The sequence below is a fragment of the Oncorhynchus gorbuscha genome, linkage group LG09 (genome assembly GCF_021184085.1).
Source record: "Oncorhynchus gorbuscha isolate QuinsamMale2020 ecotype Even-year linkage group LG09, OgorEven_v1.0, whole genome shotgun sequence".
In the NCBI taxonomy this organism is placed as follows: domain Eukaryota; kingdom Metazoa; phylum Chordata; class Actinopteri; order Salmoniformes; family Salmonidae; genus Oncorhynchus; species Oncorhynchus gorbuscha.
In genome coordinates, this window is record NC_060181.1 from 43,125,386 (window position 1) to 43,145,369 (window position 19,984).

Sequence of the window (19,984 nt, forward strand, 5' to 3'; positions counted from 1 at the left end):
AGTCACGCTGTGATGCTAGGCAGGCGGAGGATTGATAGATCTGCTGCTGGTTGCTGCAGGAGCCATAGAGTCCTAAGGCAGATGGATGAGTGTGTGGGTGGGGGTGTAGGCTGCGTGTGTGGAGGAGAGGAGAGGCTCTAGTATGCTGGCCTAAATGTGATTATGCACTCTGTGTTTTACAGAGTGTAAAAATGTGGAATGTACATGTGTGTGCTATTCTACGTGCATGTGTGAATTAATGTACATACAGTGGGGAGAACAAGTATTTGATACACTGCCGATTTTGCAGGTTTTCCTACTTACAAAGCATGTAGAGGTCTGTCATTTTTATCATAGGTACACTTCAACTGTGAGAGACGGAAAATCCATAAAATCACATTGTATGATTTTTAAGTAATTAATTTTCATTTTATTGCATGACATAAGTATTTTATCACCTACCAACCAGAAAGAATTCCGGCTCTCACAGACATGCTAGTTTTTCTTTAAGAAGCCCTCCTGTTCTCCACTCATTACCTGTATTAACTGCACCTGTTTGAACTCGTTACCTGTATAAAAGACACCTGTCCACACATTCAATCAAACAGACTCCAACCTTTCCACAATGGCCAAGACCAGAGAGCTGTGTAAGGACATCAGGATTAAATTGTAGACCTGCACAAGGCTGGGGTGGGCTACAGGACAATAGGCAAGCAGCTTGGTGAGAAGGCAACAACTGTTGGCGCAAGTTCAAGATGACGGTCAATCACCCTCGGTCTGGAGCTCCATGCCAGATCTCACCTCGTGGGGCATCAATGATCATGAGGAAGATGAGGGATCAGCCCAGAACTACATGGCAGGACCTGGTCAATGACCTGAAGAGAGCTGGGACCACATTCTCAAAGAAAACCATTAGTAACACACTACGCCGTCATGGATTAAAATCCTGCAGCGCACGCAAGGTCCCCCTGCTCAAGCCAGCGCATGTCCAGGCCCGTCTGAAGTTTGCCAATGACCATCTGGATGATCCAGAGGAGGAATGGGAGAAGGTCATGTGGTCTGATGAGACAAAAATAGAGCTTTTTGGTCTAAACTCCACTCACCGTGTTTAGAGGAAGAAGGATGAGTACAACCCCAAGAACACCATCCCAACTGTGAAGCATGGAGGTGGAAACATCATTCTTTGGGGATGCTTTTCTGCAAAGTGGACAGGACGACTGCACCGTATTGATGGGAGGTTGGATGGGGCCATGTATCGCAAGATCTTGGCCAACAACCTCCTTCCCTCAGTAAGAGCATTGAAGATGGGTTGTGGCTGGGTCTTCCAGCATGACAACGACCGGTAACACACAGCCAGGGCAACTAAGGAGTGGCTCCGTAAGAAGCATCTCAAGGTCCTGGAGTGGCCTAGCCAGTCTCCAGACCTGAACCCAATAGAAAATCTTTGGAGGGAACTGAAAGTCCGTATTGCCCAGCGACAGCCCAAAACCTGAAGGATCTGGAGAAGGTCTGTATGGAGGAGTGAGCCAAAATCCCTGCTGCAGTGTGTGCAAACCTGGTCAAGAACTACAGGAAACGTATGATCTCTGTAATTGCAAACAAAGGTTTCTGTACCAAATATTAAGTTCTGCATTGAAAATAAGAATTTGCTCTTAACTGACTTGCCTAGTTAAATAAAGGTAAAAAAAATACTTGAGTAAAAGTAAAGATACCTTAATAGAAAATGTAAGTAAAAGGTCACCCAGTAAAATCCGACTTGAGTAAAAATCTACATGTATTTGGTTTTGAATATACTTAAGTATCAAAAGTAAAAGTATAAATCATTTCAAATTCCTTATATTAAGCAAACCAGATGAAGCATGTGTTTAGTGAGTCTGCCAGATCAGAGGCACTAGGGATGACAAGGGATGTTCTCTCGATAAGTCTGAATTAGACCATTTAAAAAAAAGTAAAAGCATTCAAAAATGTAAATAGTAAAGTAAAGTACTGATACCCATAAAAACGACTTAAGTAGTCCTTTCACATATTTTTACTGAATTACTTTACACCACTGGGCATGCTCGCGTGAATGTGTGTGTATAATGAGTGCATCCATGCATGCGTGATTGTGTGTGCGTGTGTGCGCAAGTGCATTTGTTTGTGTGTGTGTGTGTGTGTGTGTGTGTGTGTGTGTGTGTGTGTGTGGGGTACATTAGTGCCCAGCATATCTCGGTCTCTCTACAACAAACAGGTTCCTCTCCCACGCTTCAATCTCAGTGTGTCTCGCATTTCTTTAATCTTTCCCAGAGATGACTGGTTGCTGACCTCATGCACCCTTCCCCTTTTTCTTGCGCTTTGCTGCATTCTCACTGAGCTGAACTAAATACAAATATCACAGGAGAGGAGGGAGGGAGGATTGGCCTGGTTTGTTCCCGGCTCGGTGTCTGTCTGGTGGTGCCACCGTGTTGAAAAAGCACTGCCTCTGACATTTAAAGGAGCGCCAGGTCAAAAGGGCAGACGACTGAAAACAAAGTGATACCGGATCAGGGCGACGCGGTGTTCTTCTTATGATGGATACGAAACCTGCTCCAACCCGTACCCCGCCTTCCTGCATTCACCTTTACAAGGGCGGAGGGGAGGAGAGAGCATGCTTTTGAAAGGAAAAATCTGTTTAGAAGCAGATTGAGTAGACTGGAGTAACCTCTGAACATTGACGCTATCATGAAAAATAGTTGAGCGGGTATGTTACAACATTGGTGTCTCACTAGAAGAAAATCATTTCAGTTTAAGAAATAAAATGCCGGTCGGGGTCAAGAAGACAAAAAAAACACAGGCACTCTGTATCAAGCTCTCTAAAAATCTGAAATATATTGCACATGTATTTCAACATCAGTATGAAAGGAATGAGGCCCTGGCTGTCAATAGTGATCAGAGACATAGGTTACATGTCAGGGGTAAGCCAGAGATCTGCATTTATACAGAAACACATGGCTTCTGATGAGGCCTTGGAGCTATTGTGGCCTCTCTTCCTTTCTCCCTCTCTCTCCCGTCTTTCTGCCCTCCTCCCCCTTCCCCTCCCTCGGTGCACAGGGCTGGACCATCATTTCCACTCGTAAAATACAGATGCTTATGCTTGGCTTTTGGCATCTCGGCAGCGCTGCATTCCAGGCAGGTGAGGTATGGGAAACTGGTCTCCCCCCACCCGCGAGTGCAGAGCCGAGTGCCTGGCCCTCCAGAGCATAACTCACCAGGCCAGTGCCCTGGACTCAGAGAGGCTCTACTGTATTTCATCTCCACACCCTGCGATTTACTTCACACCTCTGGTGTGTCTGTACTCCCTCAATCATCTCTTCCTGTTTTCCACCACCCGTGGGTCCATCCTTCCTCCTAACAAGGGTCCCAGGCTGACTTCTGATTGCCTACATGAGTCACCAGCAACAAATGGACATTCCTGTCATTTAGCAGATGCTCTTACCCAGAAGCAATTCGGGTTAAGTGCCTTGCTCAAGGGCACATCAGCTGATTTCTCACCTACGGTAGATGCCTCCGCGATTCGAACCAGTGACCCTTTGGTTACTGGCCCGACGCTCTTAACCACTAAGCTACCTGCCGCCCCACACAAAGGAGGTTAAGCCAATCCGAGGCTTCTCCAGCCTTGAATCATGGAGGGTTGTTTTCCATCCAGGTAAGGACGGGTCGGAAGGCGGCATCTCCACGAAGGTGGGCGGCAATACAGAGCAAAGAGGCTGCAAAAAACAATTACCAAGTATTGATGGAACCTCAGTAGCGCTTAAACAGCGCTGTCATACACCTCAGGACTAATCTGTTGTTTTTCTTCTTCTCCCCCTCTACGACTGGCCATGAAATGGGTCTACACACCGTACGCAAACGGAGCTGCCGCCGAATTTTAGGAATGGACCGTATCTACCACACTCTTGTCGCTCTGTTTTGAGTGTGTAGCAGCCATCAGAGGAGAGTGAACAGAAGGAAAACTACGGAAATGTATTTACAGTACCGGCTGAAGCGGGGAACACGTCTACGAATAGCTTGAGATGTAAGACCAGAGCGATACTAAAGAATGTTTAACTGCCTCGTACTTGCCTGTTCGCCCTCTAATTGGATATGTGCACTTGATTAGCGATTGAAACATTTTCCGCCGATATGACGGCTCCGTCGTTTGGTTTTGATGTGTCAACATGACACTCCTGGTGAGTGTACAGACAGCACAGGCTAACGCTGTTTTCCAAGACCCGGTTGAAAGAGGGGGAGATAAAAAGAGTCTACGGGGCCGTAGCTAGGGAGGGGCTGCACAACAACTGCCGATCGTCTGACATCCTTCCGGCGAGCGAACTTCATCGTTGGGCCTAGTCATTAACCTCCATCCTTTCTCCAGCTAGCGGTAACTGCTAAATCGTTGATTTGCGACATGCAGGTGCTTTCTTGACTGAGGTCTGTGCTCATGCCAGGGCTTGGCACCGAACGCTTCCTTTGACAACATCTGCTTTGATGAGTGATCGCTGCGCCGTGGACGGTGGCAGACACAAGGCTCTCGGTGGCTAACACAAGGCTCATCCCAAATGGCACCCCATTCCCTACATAGTGCCCTGGTCAAAAGTAGTGCACTACCAAGGGAATACGGTGCCATTTGGGATACAGTGACTTTGGTGACATACCTTTGCACTGGTTGGTGTTCTTGTCCAGGATGGCCTTGGTTGACACTATTTTCCCATACCTGTGAAGAGAAGAGAGAAGCAGAATTACTCGGTGGAATGGTTCTAGGACATAACATCAGGAATATTCTTAGAATTCAGTAGTGCTATTACCATTACAGTAGGCTATTTTGTCCTCTCTCAATTCTCTAACCTCCACTTGGCCTAAAAATGTATAAATGTAGTGAGGCACGATTGCTCTCTTGATAACCATTACCGCTGCTGGGAAATAAACACAGCGGAAGTTAACACATCGGGAATGTCTACTACCACTTCATCTCTCCCATTAATCAAACAACTGCACTATGACTTGCTGTGGCAAAAACCCCATCGTTATGGACTGTGTGTGGACTAGAGGACCACGGCATCAGGCAGCTCTGTGTGTGTGTGCCTGCCTGTGTGTTTGTGCCTGTGTGTATGCGTGCGTGCCTGTACTTGCCCTTGTGTGTGTGTGTGCGTTTGTGTGTGTGTGTGTGTGTATGTGTGTACATAGGGAAGTGTGGAGCTTCCTGGCCCATATTTCACCAGCGGGGGATAATTGTGCCATTTCTCAACGCACAGCGAAGACTCTATTTATTGCATGCTGCGGTGGGGTGGGTGGCAGGCATGAACTGATGAGCACAAAGAGGAAAAACTACAGCCTGACACTCAGACTCCTGGATACCAATCAGACTGTTGTCTTGATGGGATCGAGACGCAGGGTAATTTTGACTGTGGCTGGGTCCCAAATGGCACCAGTTCCCAATATGCCTGGTGTCAAAAGTAGTGCACCTCTATGGGAACAGGGTGCCATTAGGGACGCAGCCCGGCAGGCGGAAACTTAGCCTCATTGATACCAATCAGTCGATTGTATTTTATGGGAGCGAGAGACACAGGGTAATTTGACTTACCTGGTAAGAAATATCAACGGGGATTTGTATTCCCCGAGGGAGTTCGAGGGTGTCTCCCATGAGCAATAGAAAAGATTGGATTCAACACGGGGCTGGTGCATATATTTGATGCCATTGATATACTCAAAGCAAACATTGTATGCTTGTTATTGATGGTGCACTGTTGAGGAAAAAGCCTTGGTTTACACCTGCCGTGTCCTGTGCACGTGACAAATGAACTATGGTGGAGGGAAAAAACTGAACATACATTGGAAACTCAATGAAGTTACACATCGACTGTAACATTAACGTAGCACTAACTAAGGTGTTTTTTTCTGCGTGTCTGGTTGTGTGTATGTGCGAAAATGGGCAAGTGTGTGTGTGTGTGTGTGTGTGTGTGTGTGTGTGTGTGTGTGTGTGTGTGTGTGTGTGTGTGTGTGTGTGTGTGTGTGTGTGTGTGTGTGTGTGTGTGTGTGTGTGTGTGTGTGTGTGTGTGTGTGTGTGTGTGTGTGTGTGTGTGTGTGTGTGTGTGTGTGTGTGTGTGTGTGTACAGTCGGCTCGTTCTGGGAAACAGTTAAAAAGGCCTCCGATTGGCATGGGGTTGGGGAAAGTTCTCATTAGAACTTTGTTTGGGTCCACTGGGACCAGGAGACAACTCGTCTCATTAATTGTTAAAGATGGTTCATCAATGCATCGTGTCTGTGATCCAAAAATACCCGACAAAGACACCAGGAGTGGGATGAAAAGAAAAGGCAGAATCAGGCATTGAGCCCATCATGGAGAATATTGGTAATAAACAGGGAATACAAGCCGTGTACGAGCCACGTATATATGTTTGTGCATGGGAAGGTGTGTGTGTGTGTGTGTGTGTGTGTGTGTGTGTGTGTGTGTGTGTGTGTGTGTGTGTGTGTGTGTGTGTGTGTGTGTGTGTGTGTGTGTGTGTGTGTGTGTGTGTGTGTGTGTGTGTGTGTGTGTGTGTGTGTGTGTGTGTGTGTGTGGACACCGTGCTGGCGGCTTCTCTTCCATGACTTTGATGTGACAGAGACAGTCCCTGTGAAGCCCAGGTTTAACACTGGTGATGCTGTCGCTCTGCTCGAGCCGGTCTCCTCTAATCCTATTTCAATCACTGTCAGTCGCCGTCATCTCTGTCTTTAATGGTCCTAGTCAGTCCTCACCCAGTCCCTCTCTCGCTCTTTCCCTCTTTTTCTCTCTCTCCCTCGTTCCCTCTCCTCCTCTGTCCCTCTCCCAATTCTATCTCTCTCTGCGGTGGCGTAACACAGTTTCTCTCTCGGGGAAACAGTTAACGTCCTACAATTCTACTAATTTCGCCATGGGGCAAAGAGAAAAATTAGCATTGTAATATCTCACCTCCTGCTATTCTACACATTTTGCAATGAGGCTCAGAGAATTTGGCATTTTGAAAGATAATTTCATGCTATTCTACACATATTGCCATGGGGTGGAGAGGAAAATGTGCAGTTTTACAGTTAATGTCATGGTATTCTACATATATTGAATTGAGGATGAGAGAATTTGGCATTTCTAAAGCTAACTTCCTGCTATTCTACACATATTGCCATGGGGCGGAGAGGACATCCTAACCAGCCTAATTGTAATGAATGGCAGTAGAGGCATAATACTGATTTAACTTATGCAGGAAAATAAAACAAATGCATGTGATATATCAGAAATTGTGTATTAGAATGATTGTCAAGCTAAAATATTGTCAAATGATCATAGATACAGTTTATATGGGTTTCCTACCAGTGTTCCGTGTAAAAAACTTTGGAAATATATGTAAACAGACCATAAATGTCTCAATTGATGTTTTCTTGGAAAGCTGAGAGTGCTATTATATGGTCAAATGTGGTATTGTCCTTCCCCCTCTTCCTCTCACTCTTTCTCCCTTCCTCTCTTTCTCTGCCAATCATTCCACCGCCATATCCAATCAATAATTCGAGACGACGAGACTAAAAAGGACACCCGCCCAATAAAAATACACTTTTTTACATGTGGTTCTATGCCGTTGAACATCGTACAAATTGAGGCAACTGTAAAAGGTGTCATTCGTTCTAAAGCTTTCTAGGAATTGAAGCACGGTGCTTCGCCTCAACCGCAGCTTCTACTTTTCGGGTGGAGGCCTGACGACGAGACATTGGATCATATTGGATCCATTGATTATCTGCATCTCCTTTTTGCCCTCTCTGGTTGAAATGATCCAGGCATATTTCCGCCATTGCGCTGGGGGGTGAAGTGGTTCTTACGTGGAGAGCAGACCAGAGCCAACACACATCACTGGTGCAGCTTTACAGGAGGAGGGATGAGGGGGACTGGCGGACCACCCAAGCGTGGCGTTGTCCTCCCGCTGGCTCTCTAAAGCGCCCTCGCTGTCTGCATGTCTGTTTGCTGCAGGAGACGTGTGAAGTGGCATGACAGGTAGGTGGGAAACAGCTCCAGGCAGTTTCTGCTCCATGTCTGTGTTTCCCTACCTCCCTTCTGCTGACCACATGGTATAACCACAACCTCTAGGGGATACAGTCACATTCTCTCCTCTCTCTGTGTGTGTGTGTGTGTGTGTGTGTGTGTGTGTGTGTGTGTGTGTGTGTGTGTGTGTGTGTGTGTGTGTGTGTGTGTGTGTGTGTGTGTGTGTGTGTGTGTGTGTGTGTGTGTGTGTGTGTGTGTGTGTGTGTGTGTGTGTGTGTGTGTGTGTGTGTGTGTGTGTAAACACCCCAGGGTATCTGAAGAGGGGTCTGACAGGCCCTTGGGCCCCTAGGTTTGGGGAGGAGTTTGAAAGAAAGTGATCCCGCTGTGGACCCCAGAGGCAGATGGGGGACCCTGGCTGTGTGGCGTCTGTGTCAGTTCATCTCTTGAGTTTTGCGTTTAGATTACTCAATGTTTGATGGTAATTTAAGAGACAGGTGTCACTGTTTTTACACATATTCTGAATGGGCAGGTACGGCTAGAGGGAGAGAGCGAGTGGTAGACAGAGGAAGAGGAAGAGGGATAGATTGAAAGCAGGAAAGTGAGAGATGGCACCATACTTTAGTGCAACGTTCCGGGTTGAGTTAGTGCCACGTTCCGGTTGACCCGCAAGCTCAACCGACTCCCCCTCAGACCTCTAAAGGTGAGCCTGACAGACAGGGGTCAAATCACAGCTATTAGTGCTGTGGGCCATTAAGGACTAGGACCAGTTGACCTGGGAGCATGGGAGCTTCCTCTGTGACTATAGAACAGAGGGTTAAGGGCAGGGGAGGGGACCCAGGTTGTGTTCCAAATGGCACTATATTTCCCTATATAGTGCACTACTTTTGACCAGAGCCCAGGGAGCTATATAGGGAACAGGGTGTCATTTAGGACGCAAGCCCAGTCTCACAGTGAACTGCAGAGACAGACAGGCAGGTGCTGCGCACTGCTGAACTAGCCTGCTCTATCCTGATGGACACCTGGCATTGGGGGGAAGATCCGCTGGTCACTCAAGTAGAACTGAATCAAAATCAATCACGAGCCACTCTCCTGAGCTGTACTTGTGTACTATAGAGGGACCTGCCCTTTGAAGATATCCCACAGTATGGCCGCTGCACTACCACGGTACAAGATGTTACCGTTGTCGGTTCTTAAGCTCTTCTCTCCCTGCATCTATCAGGTGATACAATGGTTTTCTGTGAACTGTAGGTCTAAGCTCTTTGGCCCTCCTCACCCTCTGGTCCCACCCACTGTGGAACGTATTACCACTGCTGGAAGACAACAGTTCTATTTCTAAATGTCATCTTGACGTTTCTGCATTTGAAATGAATTGTGATGGCTCCCCTGGCAACGACGGCCCTCTGACAAATGGTGACCGGGTGAATTAGGCCAATACTTTGCTGGCTCACTCACAAGATGACATGTCAACTGGCCCAGGGCTGGAAAAAAACCCAAGCTTGGGTTGATTCTGTTAGCCACCCATCCGGGATTCGGCCCTTCGTCACCTTTAAGGGGCTCTGACTGAGGCTAGCCTGACAAGTGTCGGCCATGGTTGAGCATCACCAGTGTTAAATAGCAGTGTCGGCCATGGTTGAGTTAGCACCTGCAGCTGACCTGAGCATGATTTAGTGGTGATGTCCTTGTCAACCCAGGATCTGTATCAGGCCAAAAATAACACACACACACACAGGATAGTGCATTTCTGACAGGTAGTGCTGGTGAAAGATATTGGCCGATCATCAGATTGGAGCTCATCACAGAGATCTCCACCCACAGGGAGGGCAGGAGGGAGAGAGAGAAAGAAAAAGAGAGAGGGGGGGAGAGAACTAGAGCGAGAGAGTGAGAGAACAAGAGGACGTGAGAGAGAGAACAAGAGAGAGTGAGCGACTACAGGGGCTCCACTATAGATATGGAGTGCTTTTAATGGAGTGAGTGGGAGAGAAAAATGGCAGTGTGTGTGTGTGTGTGTGTGTGTGTGTGTGTGTGTGTGTGTGTGTGTGTGTGTGTGTGTGTGTGTGTGTGTGTGTGTGTGTGTGTGTGTGTGTGTGTGTGTGTGTGTGTGTGTGTGTGTGTGTGTGTGTGTGTGTGTGTGTGTGTGTACGTGTGTGTACGTGTGTGTGTGTGTACGTGTGTGTGTTTAATAGAATGAGTAATAGGCATATGGCTATTTTCCACAGTACCACAGTTCTCTTTCAGGCTTCATCGTTCCAAAATAGCTCCTGTTTGTCCACGGCCGTCTACAACCTGTCAAGCCGACATGCCACGCATTTCTGTCTGACACGCACAAATGAACACATCTCATCTGTGTTGCTTTCTCCACACTACTCCAGATGAAAAGGAAAGAGAGAGAAAGAGGGGGAAGGGACGGAGAGTGTCAAAGCATCTGGGAGGGAAACTGTAGAGTCCCGAGCGCTCGGCTTCCTGCCCTCACGTCAACCAGTCTTAAGGCTGACAGCTGCTGCACCTGTAATGGATGGGGTGGAGCTTTCATTTGACATTCTAGTCATTTAGCAGACACTCTTATCCTGAGTGACTTACGGTTAAGTGCTTTGTTCAAGGACACATCGGCAGATTTTTACCTAGTCCTCTCTGGAATTCGAACCAGCGACCTTTCGGTTACTGGCCCAAAGCTCTTAACCGCTAGGCTACCCGACGCTTCCCGGCAGAGTGGGTGTACTGGCTGTAACTGGCTGTAAAGAAACAAACAGAGGGAGTGCCTATGAAAAGCCAAGCTGTCCCGATACCATGTACACAGTAATTGAGGGATAAATAATGTAGGAGATTGCCTGGGGGCATATCAGCCACTGCACAGCAACTGCTCTCCAAATCAATGTTGTGGAGGATACAACATATTAGTTCGGTCTGGGCATTCTTGCGGTTGCCTCACTGCCTCAGAGGTTAAGCGCCGCTATCTCGGTCCGTTCTGAAGGACGTGCAGCGGAGTTGGTTGACTGGACGGAGAAGGAGAGAGAGGGAGAGACGGAGAGAGAGAGAGAGAGAGAAAGGGCCAGGAAAGGCGGAGCTGGACTGAAAGTGTAGGGCGACGAAAGAGCCGAGTCTGGGCTGACTGGAGTGTCTTTTCTCACACTTCATCTCTTTGGCAGTTTGTTGAAAAGGAGCCCGTGTGATCGGGGAGGCTCTGATAGCCGGCCGGTTCGCGTCAACAGAGGGCCTCTGAGAGTCACGATGGATAATGTGGCGCTTCGGATCGCAGAGGCTCTGTGGAACAGGTGGTCCCAGGGTCACCTCTTCCTCCTTCCTCTGCTGTGTGGAGCTCCCAAAACCTGTCACTCCCCACTCTCTCACTCCTCCATCCCTCGCCGCACATGGGAAAGTTTTTTGGGGACAATTGGCGGTGATTAGCTCTTGATTTGGGTTTCTCTCCGTTTGATGGGGCGAGGGAAAGCAGTGTGATAGAGAGCACAGCTGTAGCTGGACTGCGGATTAAATTGGGTGCAGAGATCCAGAAGGGCGGGATGGATGAAAGCAGGAGGGAGGTGGAAAACAAAGAAGTCAAAAGGGAGGAGGACGGAAGGGAGGGTAGGGAGGGAAGCTCTGGGGTGCTTTGCAATGTACATGTTTGAGTTATGGATTTAGGCCACTGGCAGGGAGAATGTGAGCTTGAATGCTTCTGTTATTCCAGGTGTGGGCCCTATGTCTGGTCTCGAGCGCCTTGTCTAAAAATGCTCTTTACTCAAAAGAACCAGCGGGCTGGTTCAGCCCCTCTACCTCTCCTGGGTGGTGGACTGCAACAAGAAAACCCTGGGGCTGCCCAATCGCTTGGTAGTCAAATGGATCATAAAGTCTCCCGTTGCCCAAGAGGGCTCGGGGTTAGCGTTGGCTACACACCCCATGGGTGGGTTATGCTTGGCCCTGTGCCCCACCTGCCTGGCTTGGTCCAGGCATTTTACTAACGGTAACGGCTGTTCCATCCAGGTCTCTCTTGCTCTGGGTGTTCAGCCAAACCCCCTTCTCTGGCTGCTCCTCCATGCCCATATATCAGGCTGATGGTTCTGGAGAGCTACAGACTCAGCCAATTGAATAAAATAGATTAAGCACACTCCCAAATCCCATTAATTGCTCTTCCAACTGCGTAGAATTTGAACCTCCGTGGCCATTGTTGTTATTGACTCCCTTTTCTTTTGGCTATGTTTGAAGTAGCAGAGGAAGTTGTAGTAGGTGAGTGTTAGGACGCTTTGGAGACTGTAGCTCGTCGTATCGTTACGGTCACAGAGCGGATCGAGGTTCATTTTCATGCAGGAGTAGCCGCTGCAATTTGAGAGAACTTTGGCATTTCCAAGCATCTCTCAGGCCGGCGTGTAACAACCTCCAATCAGCAGCTACGATATGGCACACTCAAGAATGCGTCAGTTGGCGGCACTGTGTTTACTTTAGAGATACGGGGCCTGGACTGCTGGGGCTGTTCCACAGTGTGTGTGACCCCGTGAACCTGTCTCGGGAACCGGCATGGCTCAGCACACCACAAGGACTCATAGTAATCAGAGTTGTCTTGAACACCCCCGACCCTAAGCAACAGTGACTAGGGTCTGGTTTCAAAGACGGACCCTTTAGGCATCGACGAACTACGTCACTTCCTTATCCCCTTCACACCAAAGCTGCAGTCTACCAGGCAGCGTGCGTATCTACACTCCTTCATGGATGTGAAACATGGATAGTCTACAGCCGACACTTACTAGAGTCCTTTGACATAAAATGGCTTCAACGCATGTTGAAAGTGACCTGGCAGGACCGTGTGCCACATTGCGAGAACAGAGAACCAACTGCAGGAGCATTGAGGTGTACTTCACACCACCACCAGCTTAGATGCCGTCTGGATGCCAGAGGACCGCCTCCTGCGAAAGATGCTGTACAGACAGCCAGAACTGGGCCGTCACTCTTCAGGTGGGCAGAAAAAAAAGAGGCTAAAGGACCAACTGAAGACATCCGCTAAAGAAGTTGGCGATAAACCCCGTCTCCGTCCAGATTGGCGCGGACTCAAGGAGTGCAGTTGGCCGTGGGCGAAGTGACAGAGAAAACATATGACCACTGGCCTCAACAGGACAGTCCTTTGTGTGCTCTTTCCGTGGCAGAGAGTGTGCATCCTGAATCGGATTGTACAGTCATCAACGAACCCACAAGCAGTAGTGGAAGTCACCATTGGATATGAAGGACTACCTTAAGTGCCTTATCTGCTTGAATATTATATTTTTTTTAAATGGATATCACGGGGATAATATTTAATGAGTGCGAAATGCAAGAGGCTAGTTTGCATCAACTACCTTCACTAAAATCACTGCAAACTCTGGTTTCATATCGCAACGTTCTGGAATCGTGATTTGCTGAGAGAGTTGTGTGTCCGAAGAGGACTCACGCCGGATCATTTTTTCTTCTTTAGAGAAGTTGCCAACAGAGTCTGTCATTGAAACCCGACCCTAGTCACTGTTGCCTAGTCACTGTTGCCTAGGGTCGGGTTTTCAAGACTAATCTCTGAGAGGAAAATGCTGCCACACTAACACACACACAGGCAGAGTCAGACAACCCCATGATACTGATAATAACTCGGGCAGCTGAGAGGTGGTTGAAAAACCCCCTAGGACTCCTCATTTTCCGAAAACTGCAACAGCTCATTTCAGAGGTTTCAGTTTAACATGAAGCCCTGGGGGACAAGGCGTCGGGCCAAGGGAGGATGCCATTATGGTGGGGTTGGAGCAGGTTGGGGTGGGAGGAGGACCCGGGTGTCACAGACTGCAGCGCCAGATGACCTTTGTGAAAATGTTACTACCCGCCTGTGCCTGAAACAGTGGCTGGCTAATTAAAGTTTCATTGGCATTGGATTTTCATTGGCACGGCAGACCTCGGGCAACCTTGGGGGCACTTAGACAATACAGACGAAGGGGACTGGCAAAAATACAGGGGAGAGAAATGCTGAGGACAGAGTGTGTGGGAGGAAGGGAGGGGAAGCATCCACTAGAGGACAGTGAGGTAGTAATGGTGTTTGTCCAATGTTTTGTCATGTTTTGAGGTACAGGAGCTAGTAAACCACAGAATGATATTTGAATCTTCACTGCCGGGTACTTTACTTAGGTTCCCCACAATGCCCTTCTGGAAAACGTCTGGCCTCAAATTCAAGATCATATTGAATTGGAAAAATAAACTGAAATGGCCTACAGTGATATTTGTACAGAAGGGGACTATGTGGCTAAGAGATATGCAGTGTCAAAACGCTGAGTACCGCCGCGCTCTTATCGCGCTTGCTCTCTCTAGCTAATGGAATTGTGATGGGTCAATATCGAGACATGCGGGACTTCTGACATAGGGAGAGCATTCCGATTCCATAAGATCATGAAACTATTGGCTACGTTCGACTGGGACACGTCTGGAAAGATGGGCAAGAAAAGGACACGTAACCAGCAGACTTCCCTTTAGCCTGTATTTCACAATTTGCAGTGTCTTTATTAATGATCTTGACCCTTTCATCGATTAAGGCGTGGAGGATTTTAATGGAGCCGAACAAAGCTGTTTGTGTGTGCGTGCGTGTGTGTGTGTGTGTGTGTGTGTGTGTGTGCGTGCGTGTGTGTGTGTGTGGCTTGTGTGTGTGTGTGTGTGTATGGGTGTGTGTGTGTGTTGTGTGTGTGTGTGTGTGTGTGTGTGTGTGTGTGTGTGTGTGTGTGTGTGTGTGTGTGTGTGTGTGTGTGTGTGTGTGTGTGTGTGTGCGTGTGTGCGTGTGTGAGGGGCTTGTGCGTGTGTGTGTGTGTGTGTGTGTGTGTGTGTGTGTGTGTGTGTGTGTGTGTGTGTGTGTGTGTGTGCGTGTGTGTGAGGGTGTGTTGTGCGTGTGTGTGTGTGGGTGTGTGTGCGTGTGAGTGTGCGTGTGCGTGTGTGTGTGTGTGTGAGGGGCTTGTGCGTGTGTGTGTGTGTGTGTGAGGGGCTTGTGCGTGTGTGTGTGTGCGTGTCTGTGTGTTGCAGCTTGATGAGGTCCTGGTCCATGGTTCCTGGGGGAGGCAGTCCAATCTCAGCTTTATTAGGGCTTTATTGAGCTGAGTGTAGATGTGTGTGTATATCCATGCGCATGGGTGTTTTTGTATCAGACACACACCTGGCAGAGCTTTTATGATTACCCGTGTCTGTTTCTTTTATACACTCTTTTATACACAGCTTAAATGAGGGTGTGTGTGTGTACCAGCAGGTGTGTGTGTCTGTGTGAGTGAGTGAGTGTATGTGTGTACGAGCAAGGGTGTGCGTTTCTCATCATCTGTGTATGTACCACACTCACGGTTGGCAGAGCTTGATGAGATCCTGGTCCGTGGTCCCCGGGGGCAGGCCTCGGATGTACAGGTTAGTTTTACTCAGCTGCTCGGATCCGCCATGACTGCAGCTGTTATGGCTGGGGCTGGGCGGAGCCATGGGGTGAGGGGGTGGAGCATAGGGCTGCTGCAGGGAGAGAAGAGAGGAGGGGTTAGGGCTAAAAATGTATTTTTTAGTGTGTAGTTGTGTAACTCACACATCTTTGAGAGAGAGAGAGAGATAGGGAGATCGAGAGGGGTTAGACAGACGGAAAAATATGTGTTGAGAGATGTTGGTTGGAGTGCATTTTTTGAGGGGGAGTGACATTTCATTTGTTATTGATGGTTTTAACGGAACCAACTACCTGTGAACTATTCACTCTATCGCGCTTCACATTTGTGCCTACAAACCTCCCCAGCTATATCACAAATCTACATTTCCACGATTTCTTCCTTCTCTCTCCCATCTTCTATACACTAAATCTCTCTTCCCTTTTCTCTTTCTCTCTCTCTGCAGCCTCCTCTCTCTCCCCCTCCATGTGACTGTGTTCCCATTAGTGTGGATTTATGGTGTGAGAGTCAGGGCTCCCTGCTCACATCCCATTTATATCTCTATTCCAGGGATGGGAACGTGGGGCCCCTGTGGGCATAGAAGACATACAGAGGCAGAACGGGTGAGGGGGAGAAAGACAGAAAGACAGACAGAAAGAAAGAGAGGAAGGAATAGTACGAGAGCGAGAGCGAGAGCGAGAGCGAGAGAGAGAGAGAGAGAGAGAGAGAGAGAGAGAGAGAGAGAGAGAGAGAGAGAGAGAGAGAGAGAGAGAGAGAGAGAGAGAGAGAAAGGGGTGGGCAGTGATGGAGAAAGAGGAGAAAAGCGAGAGAGTATAGCTTAAACGGCACCAGCGGCTCCAGTTAACCACGTTAACCCCATAGCCTCCCCGGAGAGACACTGCACACTGTGATTTGAGAGACCTCCTACCCCCGGATAAAACAAACACACACGCACCACTCATTGTATCCGCCCCGCACATTAGCACCCGGTCCGTGAAGCATGGCTGATTTGATGTGCTGTTTTGAGTGTGCTCGGGCAGTGTGTCGCCTCCTCTGACAATGAGCCGAGGCCCCTGGAGCGTGAAGGGAGCCCACGTCTATCAATGGGAGGCCAATTATCATGCTGGGCTAACTGGAACTGACGGCCAGCCACTCTCTGAGTAGAGTATTGAGTACAAACAATGTGGTTCCTCGCTGCCGAGCTACAGCATATTGTGTGTGTGGCGAGAGAGAGAGAGAGAGAGAGAGAGAGAGAGAGAGAGAGAGAGAGAGAGAGAGAGAGAGAGAGAGAGAGAGAGAGAGAGAGAGAGAGAGAGAAAGCAAGACCTGGTGGTAGTACACAGTCCATTTAGAAAGGAGACATTTACTGGGGGGGGGGGGGGGTATTTTGGTGGTCAGGATACATTTTATGTAGAAGGACTGACAAGCTCAGTTCTGGTGACTTTTTTTAGTGAATGGAAATGATTATGCTGACACTATCTACAAATACATTTCCACTTCCAGAATAAAGTATTGGTACATGATTTGTTCAAATTATTTTAACATATTGGACCATCTATATAGCCATATTATTAGCTGTGCTAATAGCAATAAGCATTATCACCTGAAGCCCAACTGATGCCATAGTGGCTATAAATAAAACGTCTGAATCATTAGCCATATCCCAAATGTGATCTTTTAACTTGTTTTATGAACCCAAAAAACTTGCATAAACACAGGGAATATAATGTAGGCCTACCTGTTAGGGTAACTTGGGGTAACCTGCAAACAGGGGTAACATGCCCCCTGCCTGTGCTTGTCACAGAAATCACTTCCATGTCACCATTGTTTCCCTCCAACACATGTTGGTAAAAATGGCATCTGTCTCATCCCCCAAAAAATGTAGGTCACTCCCCCCAAAATTTGAGGTAGGGTGGCAGTTTACCCCAAGTTGCCCTGCAATTGACCCGTTAAAATGGTGCAGATGGAGGAGTTGAGAAATAAATCAAGTAGGAATGGAAAGCTGGGATCCCCATCTTTTAATCAAAGGCTATTGAAAGCGCTGCTCTTTGCAAGATTTGTTGTGCATTGACTGCTTGTCAGAAAGCACATTTCCCTCTCTGACAGATGTTTCTATTCATGACTTGTTTTGTTCGCAGAGGGAAAGTAAACGTGGACTGTTCTATCATCTCCAAAGTGAGCCTCGGCAGAAACACTTGTTCATGTTCCATATTTTTGGGCTGTGGCGTCAATGATTTTGCCAATGGCGCAGCGCCACAGCTAAACGGCTGCAGCGGAAACACTGTTAGGGTGAGTCTGCCTAAAAATCCACATCTATCACTCCACTGCTGGGATGCCTTGATAGTTTTACATGTTATGTTGTAGATGCCATAGTCATTTCATTGTCTTGAATTACACCATATTGGCTACTGTGAGTGTTTATAAAGAAAGTGCATATGAACTATCACTGTAACTACTGAAAACAAGGTACAGTACATGACATCATCCTCCAAAGAATGTGTATTATTCATCTAAAACAAAGTGTCCCTGTACATTTTGACACGCGCCAAATGAAGATTAAAATCCAAGTGTTGAATAATCTCTGTGCTTGGGTGCATCTCTCTCTCCCTCTGCAGTACTTTAGATTACCCACTCTACACTAAACTCACTGGGTGACACACAATTTACATGCAAATTCACTGCGGCACACCGGCGATACGGTGTTGGTCCCTATTGAAGGTGACGTGAAAGAGTCTCTTTGCTCCCTAGTATATTGTGCAGCTCCACATTCCTCCCTCCACTCCAGACTTGGCTTATGTCCTGGGCTTTGGAATTCACGTGTCCCGCCCTATCGATTTGCTTGCATTTTTAAAGTCAGAAGCTGAAATCTTACACAATAAGGCACGGAGGGTCAACCTTGACCCATTACTTACAGTGCTGGGAAAGAGGGAGGTTATATCCAAGGGAAAAGAAAAAGGCTCTCAGAAGCCCCGGGATGAGAAATGAGAGGGTGCCAGAGGTCCCTGAGGAGCTCTGTGTTTGTGTGCGTGTGTGTGCGTGTGTGTGCGTGTGTGTGAGTGTGTGGGAATGTGAGTGCGCACCGACCAGCATGTGTGGTTGACAGTCTGTGTTCTGTGTATCCAATTACTCCATCTTTTCCTCTCTCGTTTTCCCTGTTTCTCCTCTCGACTTTAATAAACAGATTTGTTCCTCTTCTGGATTGTCCGTGACTGGTATTTACCCTCAGCCTGCTCACCCTGTCAGTCTGTGAGACGCAAAAAAAAACACAAAAAAACACAGCCCCCTTCGGAAATATAGAAACATCTCCCTCACATATCTGGCTGATGGGAGTTGAATACAGCACTTGACAAAGAGGATCTCTGCTGCCTTGCTGACTGCCTTCGGTAAGAGGAGATGGTTACGACACTTCAAAACCTCCAGGTGGCAAATGAGACAAACTTCCCGTTTCAGATGGGTAGAATGGTTTACACGGGGCCAATTTACTGAGCTAGCCATGGAGGGGGCTCTGCCGACACTGTGTCACACTGGAGAATGTTTATGAGTGTATTAACCGAGGATGATAAATCTATCGTATCGTATATACGGCTGTGGCGGGCTGTACAGTATATACACACACATTTCTTCTGATTGGAGAAAGGGAAGGGCTGTCAGGGGTAGGGGGGGAGAGAGAGATCGATAAAGAGAGAGAGAATATGTGGGAATGTGAGTGTGTGTGTGTGTGTGTGTGTGTGTGTGTGTGTGTGTGTGTGTGTGTGTGTGTGTGTGTGTGTGTGTGTGTGTGTGTGTGTGTGTGTGTGTGTGTGTGTGTGTGTGTGTGTGTGTGTGTGTGTGTGTGTGTGTGTGTGTGTGTGTGTGTGTGTGTAATCCAATCCACTGCAGATTGCCAGTCCAACCAAGGCTTGATTAAAAAAAAGAAACATTAGGCTACAGTAAAAATACAAATAAATCAAAAAAGATATAAAACACTCATATAATACTGGACTAGTCCTCCTACTGTAACTCAAACAAAGACCATTTGTAAATATGGACAGACACCCGGTACTTTACATATCATATCCACACAAGTATGTTTGTGGTATGAACACGTAGCAGATATGAGGTCCATAGATGGAGAGAGAGTAGGCTACAGTGGTTTGTAGGGGGCCTGTGTTATAGTAGTTGGTATGGGGCCTGTGTCTGCCCTCTCTGCCTGTCTGTGAGTGGATGAAAGGGCCTGTGCTGTAGCCTGGTAATTGGGTGTGATTTATAGGGGTCCACGGCAGCAGTCACTGAGGACTGGCAGAGGGCCAACCACACTGCAGCCATGGTGTCAATATCAGAGCGCCAGTCCCCTTCAGCCTGTGTGTGTGTGTGTGTGTGTGTGTGTGTGTGTGTGTGTGTGTGTGTGTGTGTGTGTGTGTGTGTGTGTGTGTGTGTGTGTGTGTGTGTGTGTGTGTGTGTGTGTGTGTGTGTGTGTGTGTGTGTGTGTGTGTGTGTGTGTGTGTGTGTGTGTGTGTGTGTGTGTGTGTGTGTGTGTGTGTGTGCGTGCGAGCGAGGATGACTGCGCAATACCCCATAATGTCAAAGTGGAGTCAGACAAGCTGAAATGCCTTGAATCAATAAGTCTTCAACCCCTTTGTTATATCAAGCCTAAATAAGTTCAGGAGTAAAAATG

The 19,984-nt window shown here is 47.8% G+C and overlaps 1 protein-coding gene across 4 annotated transcripts in view; it reads right to left on the reverse strand.

Moving 5' to 3' along the window:
- Positions 1-19,984, reverse strand: part of LOC124043663 (RNA-binding motif, single-stranded-interacting protein 3-like) — a 335,167-nt gene that overhangs the window by 151,896 nt on the left and 163,287 nt on the right. For all 4 annotated transcript variants that reach the window (XM_046362469.1, XM_046362468.1, XM_046362470.1 and 1 more), the window contains 2 exons: positions 15,270-15,427; positions 4,632-4,690 (listed from right to left, as the gene is read on the reverse strand). In XM_046362469.1, coding sequence (XP_046218425.1) covers positions 4,632-4,690; positions 15,270-15,427 — 217 coding nt within the window. The remainder of the gene's footprint in view (positions 1-4,631; positions 4,691-15,269; positions 15,428-19,984) is intronic.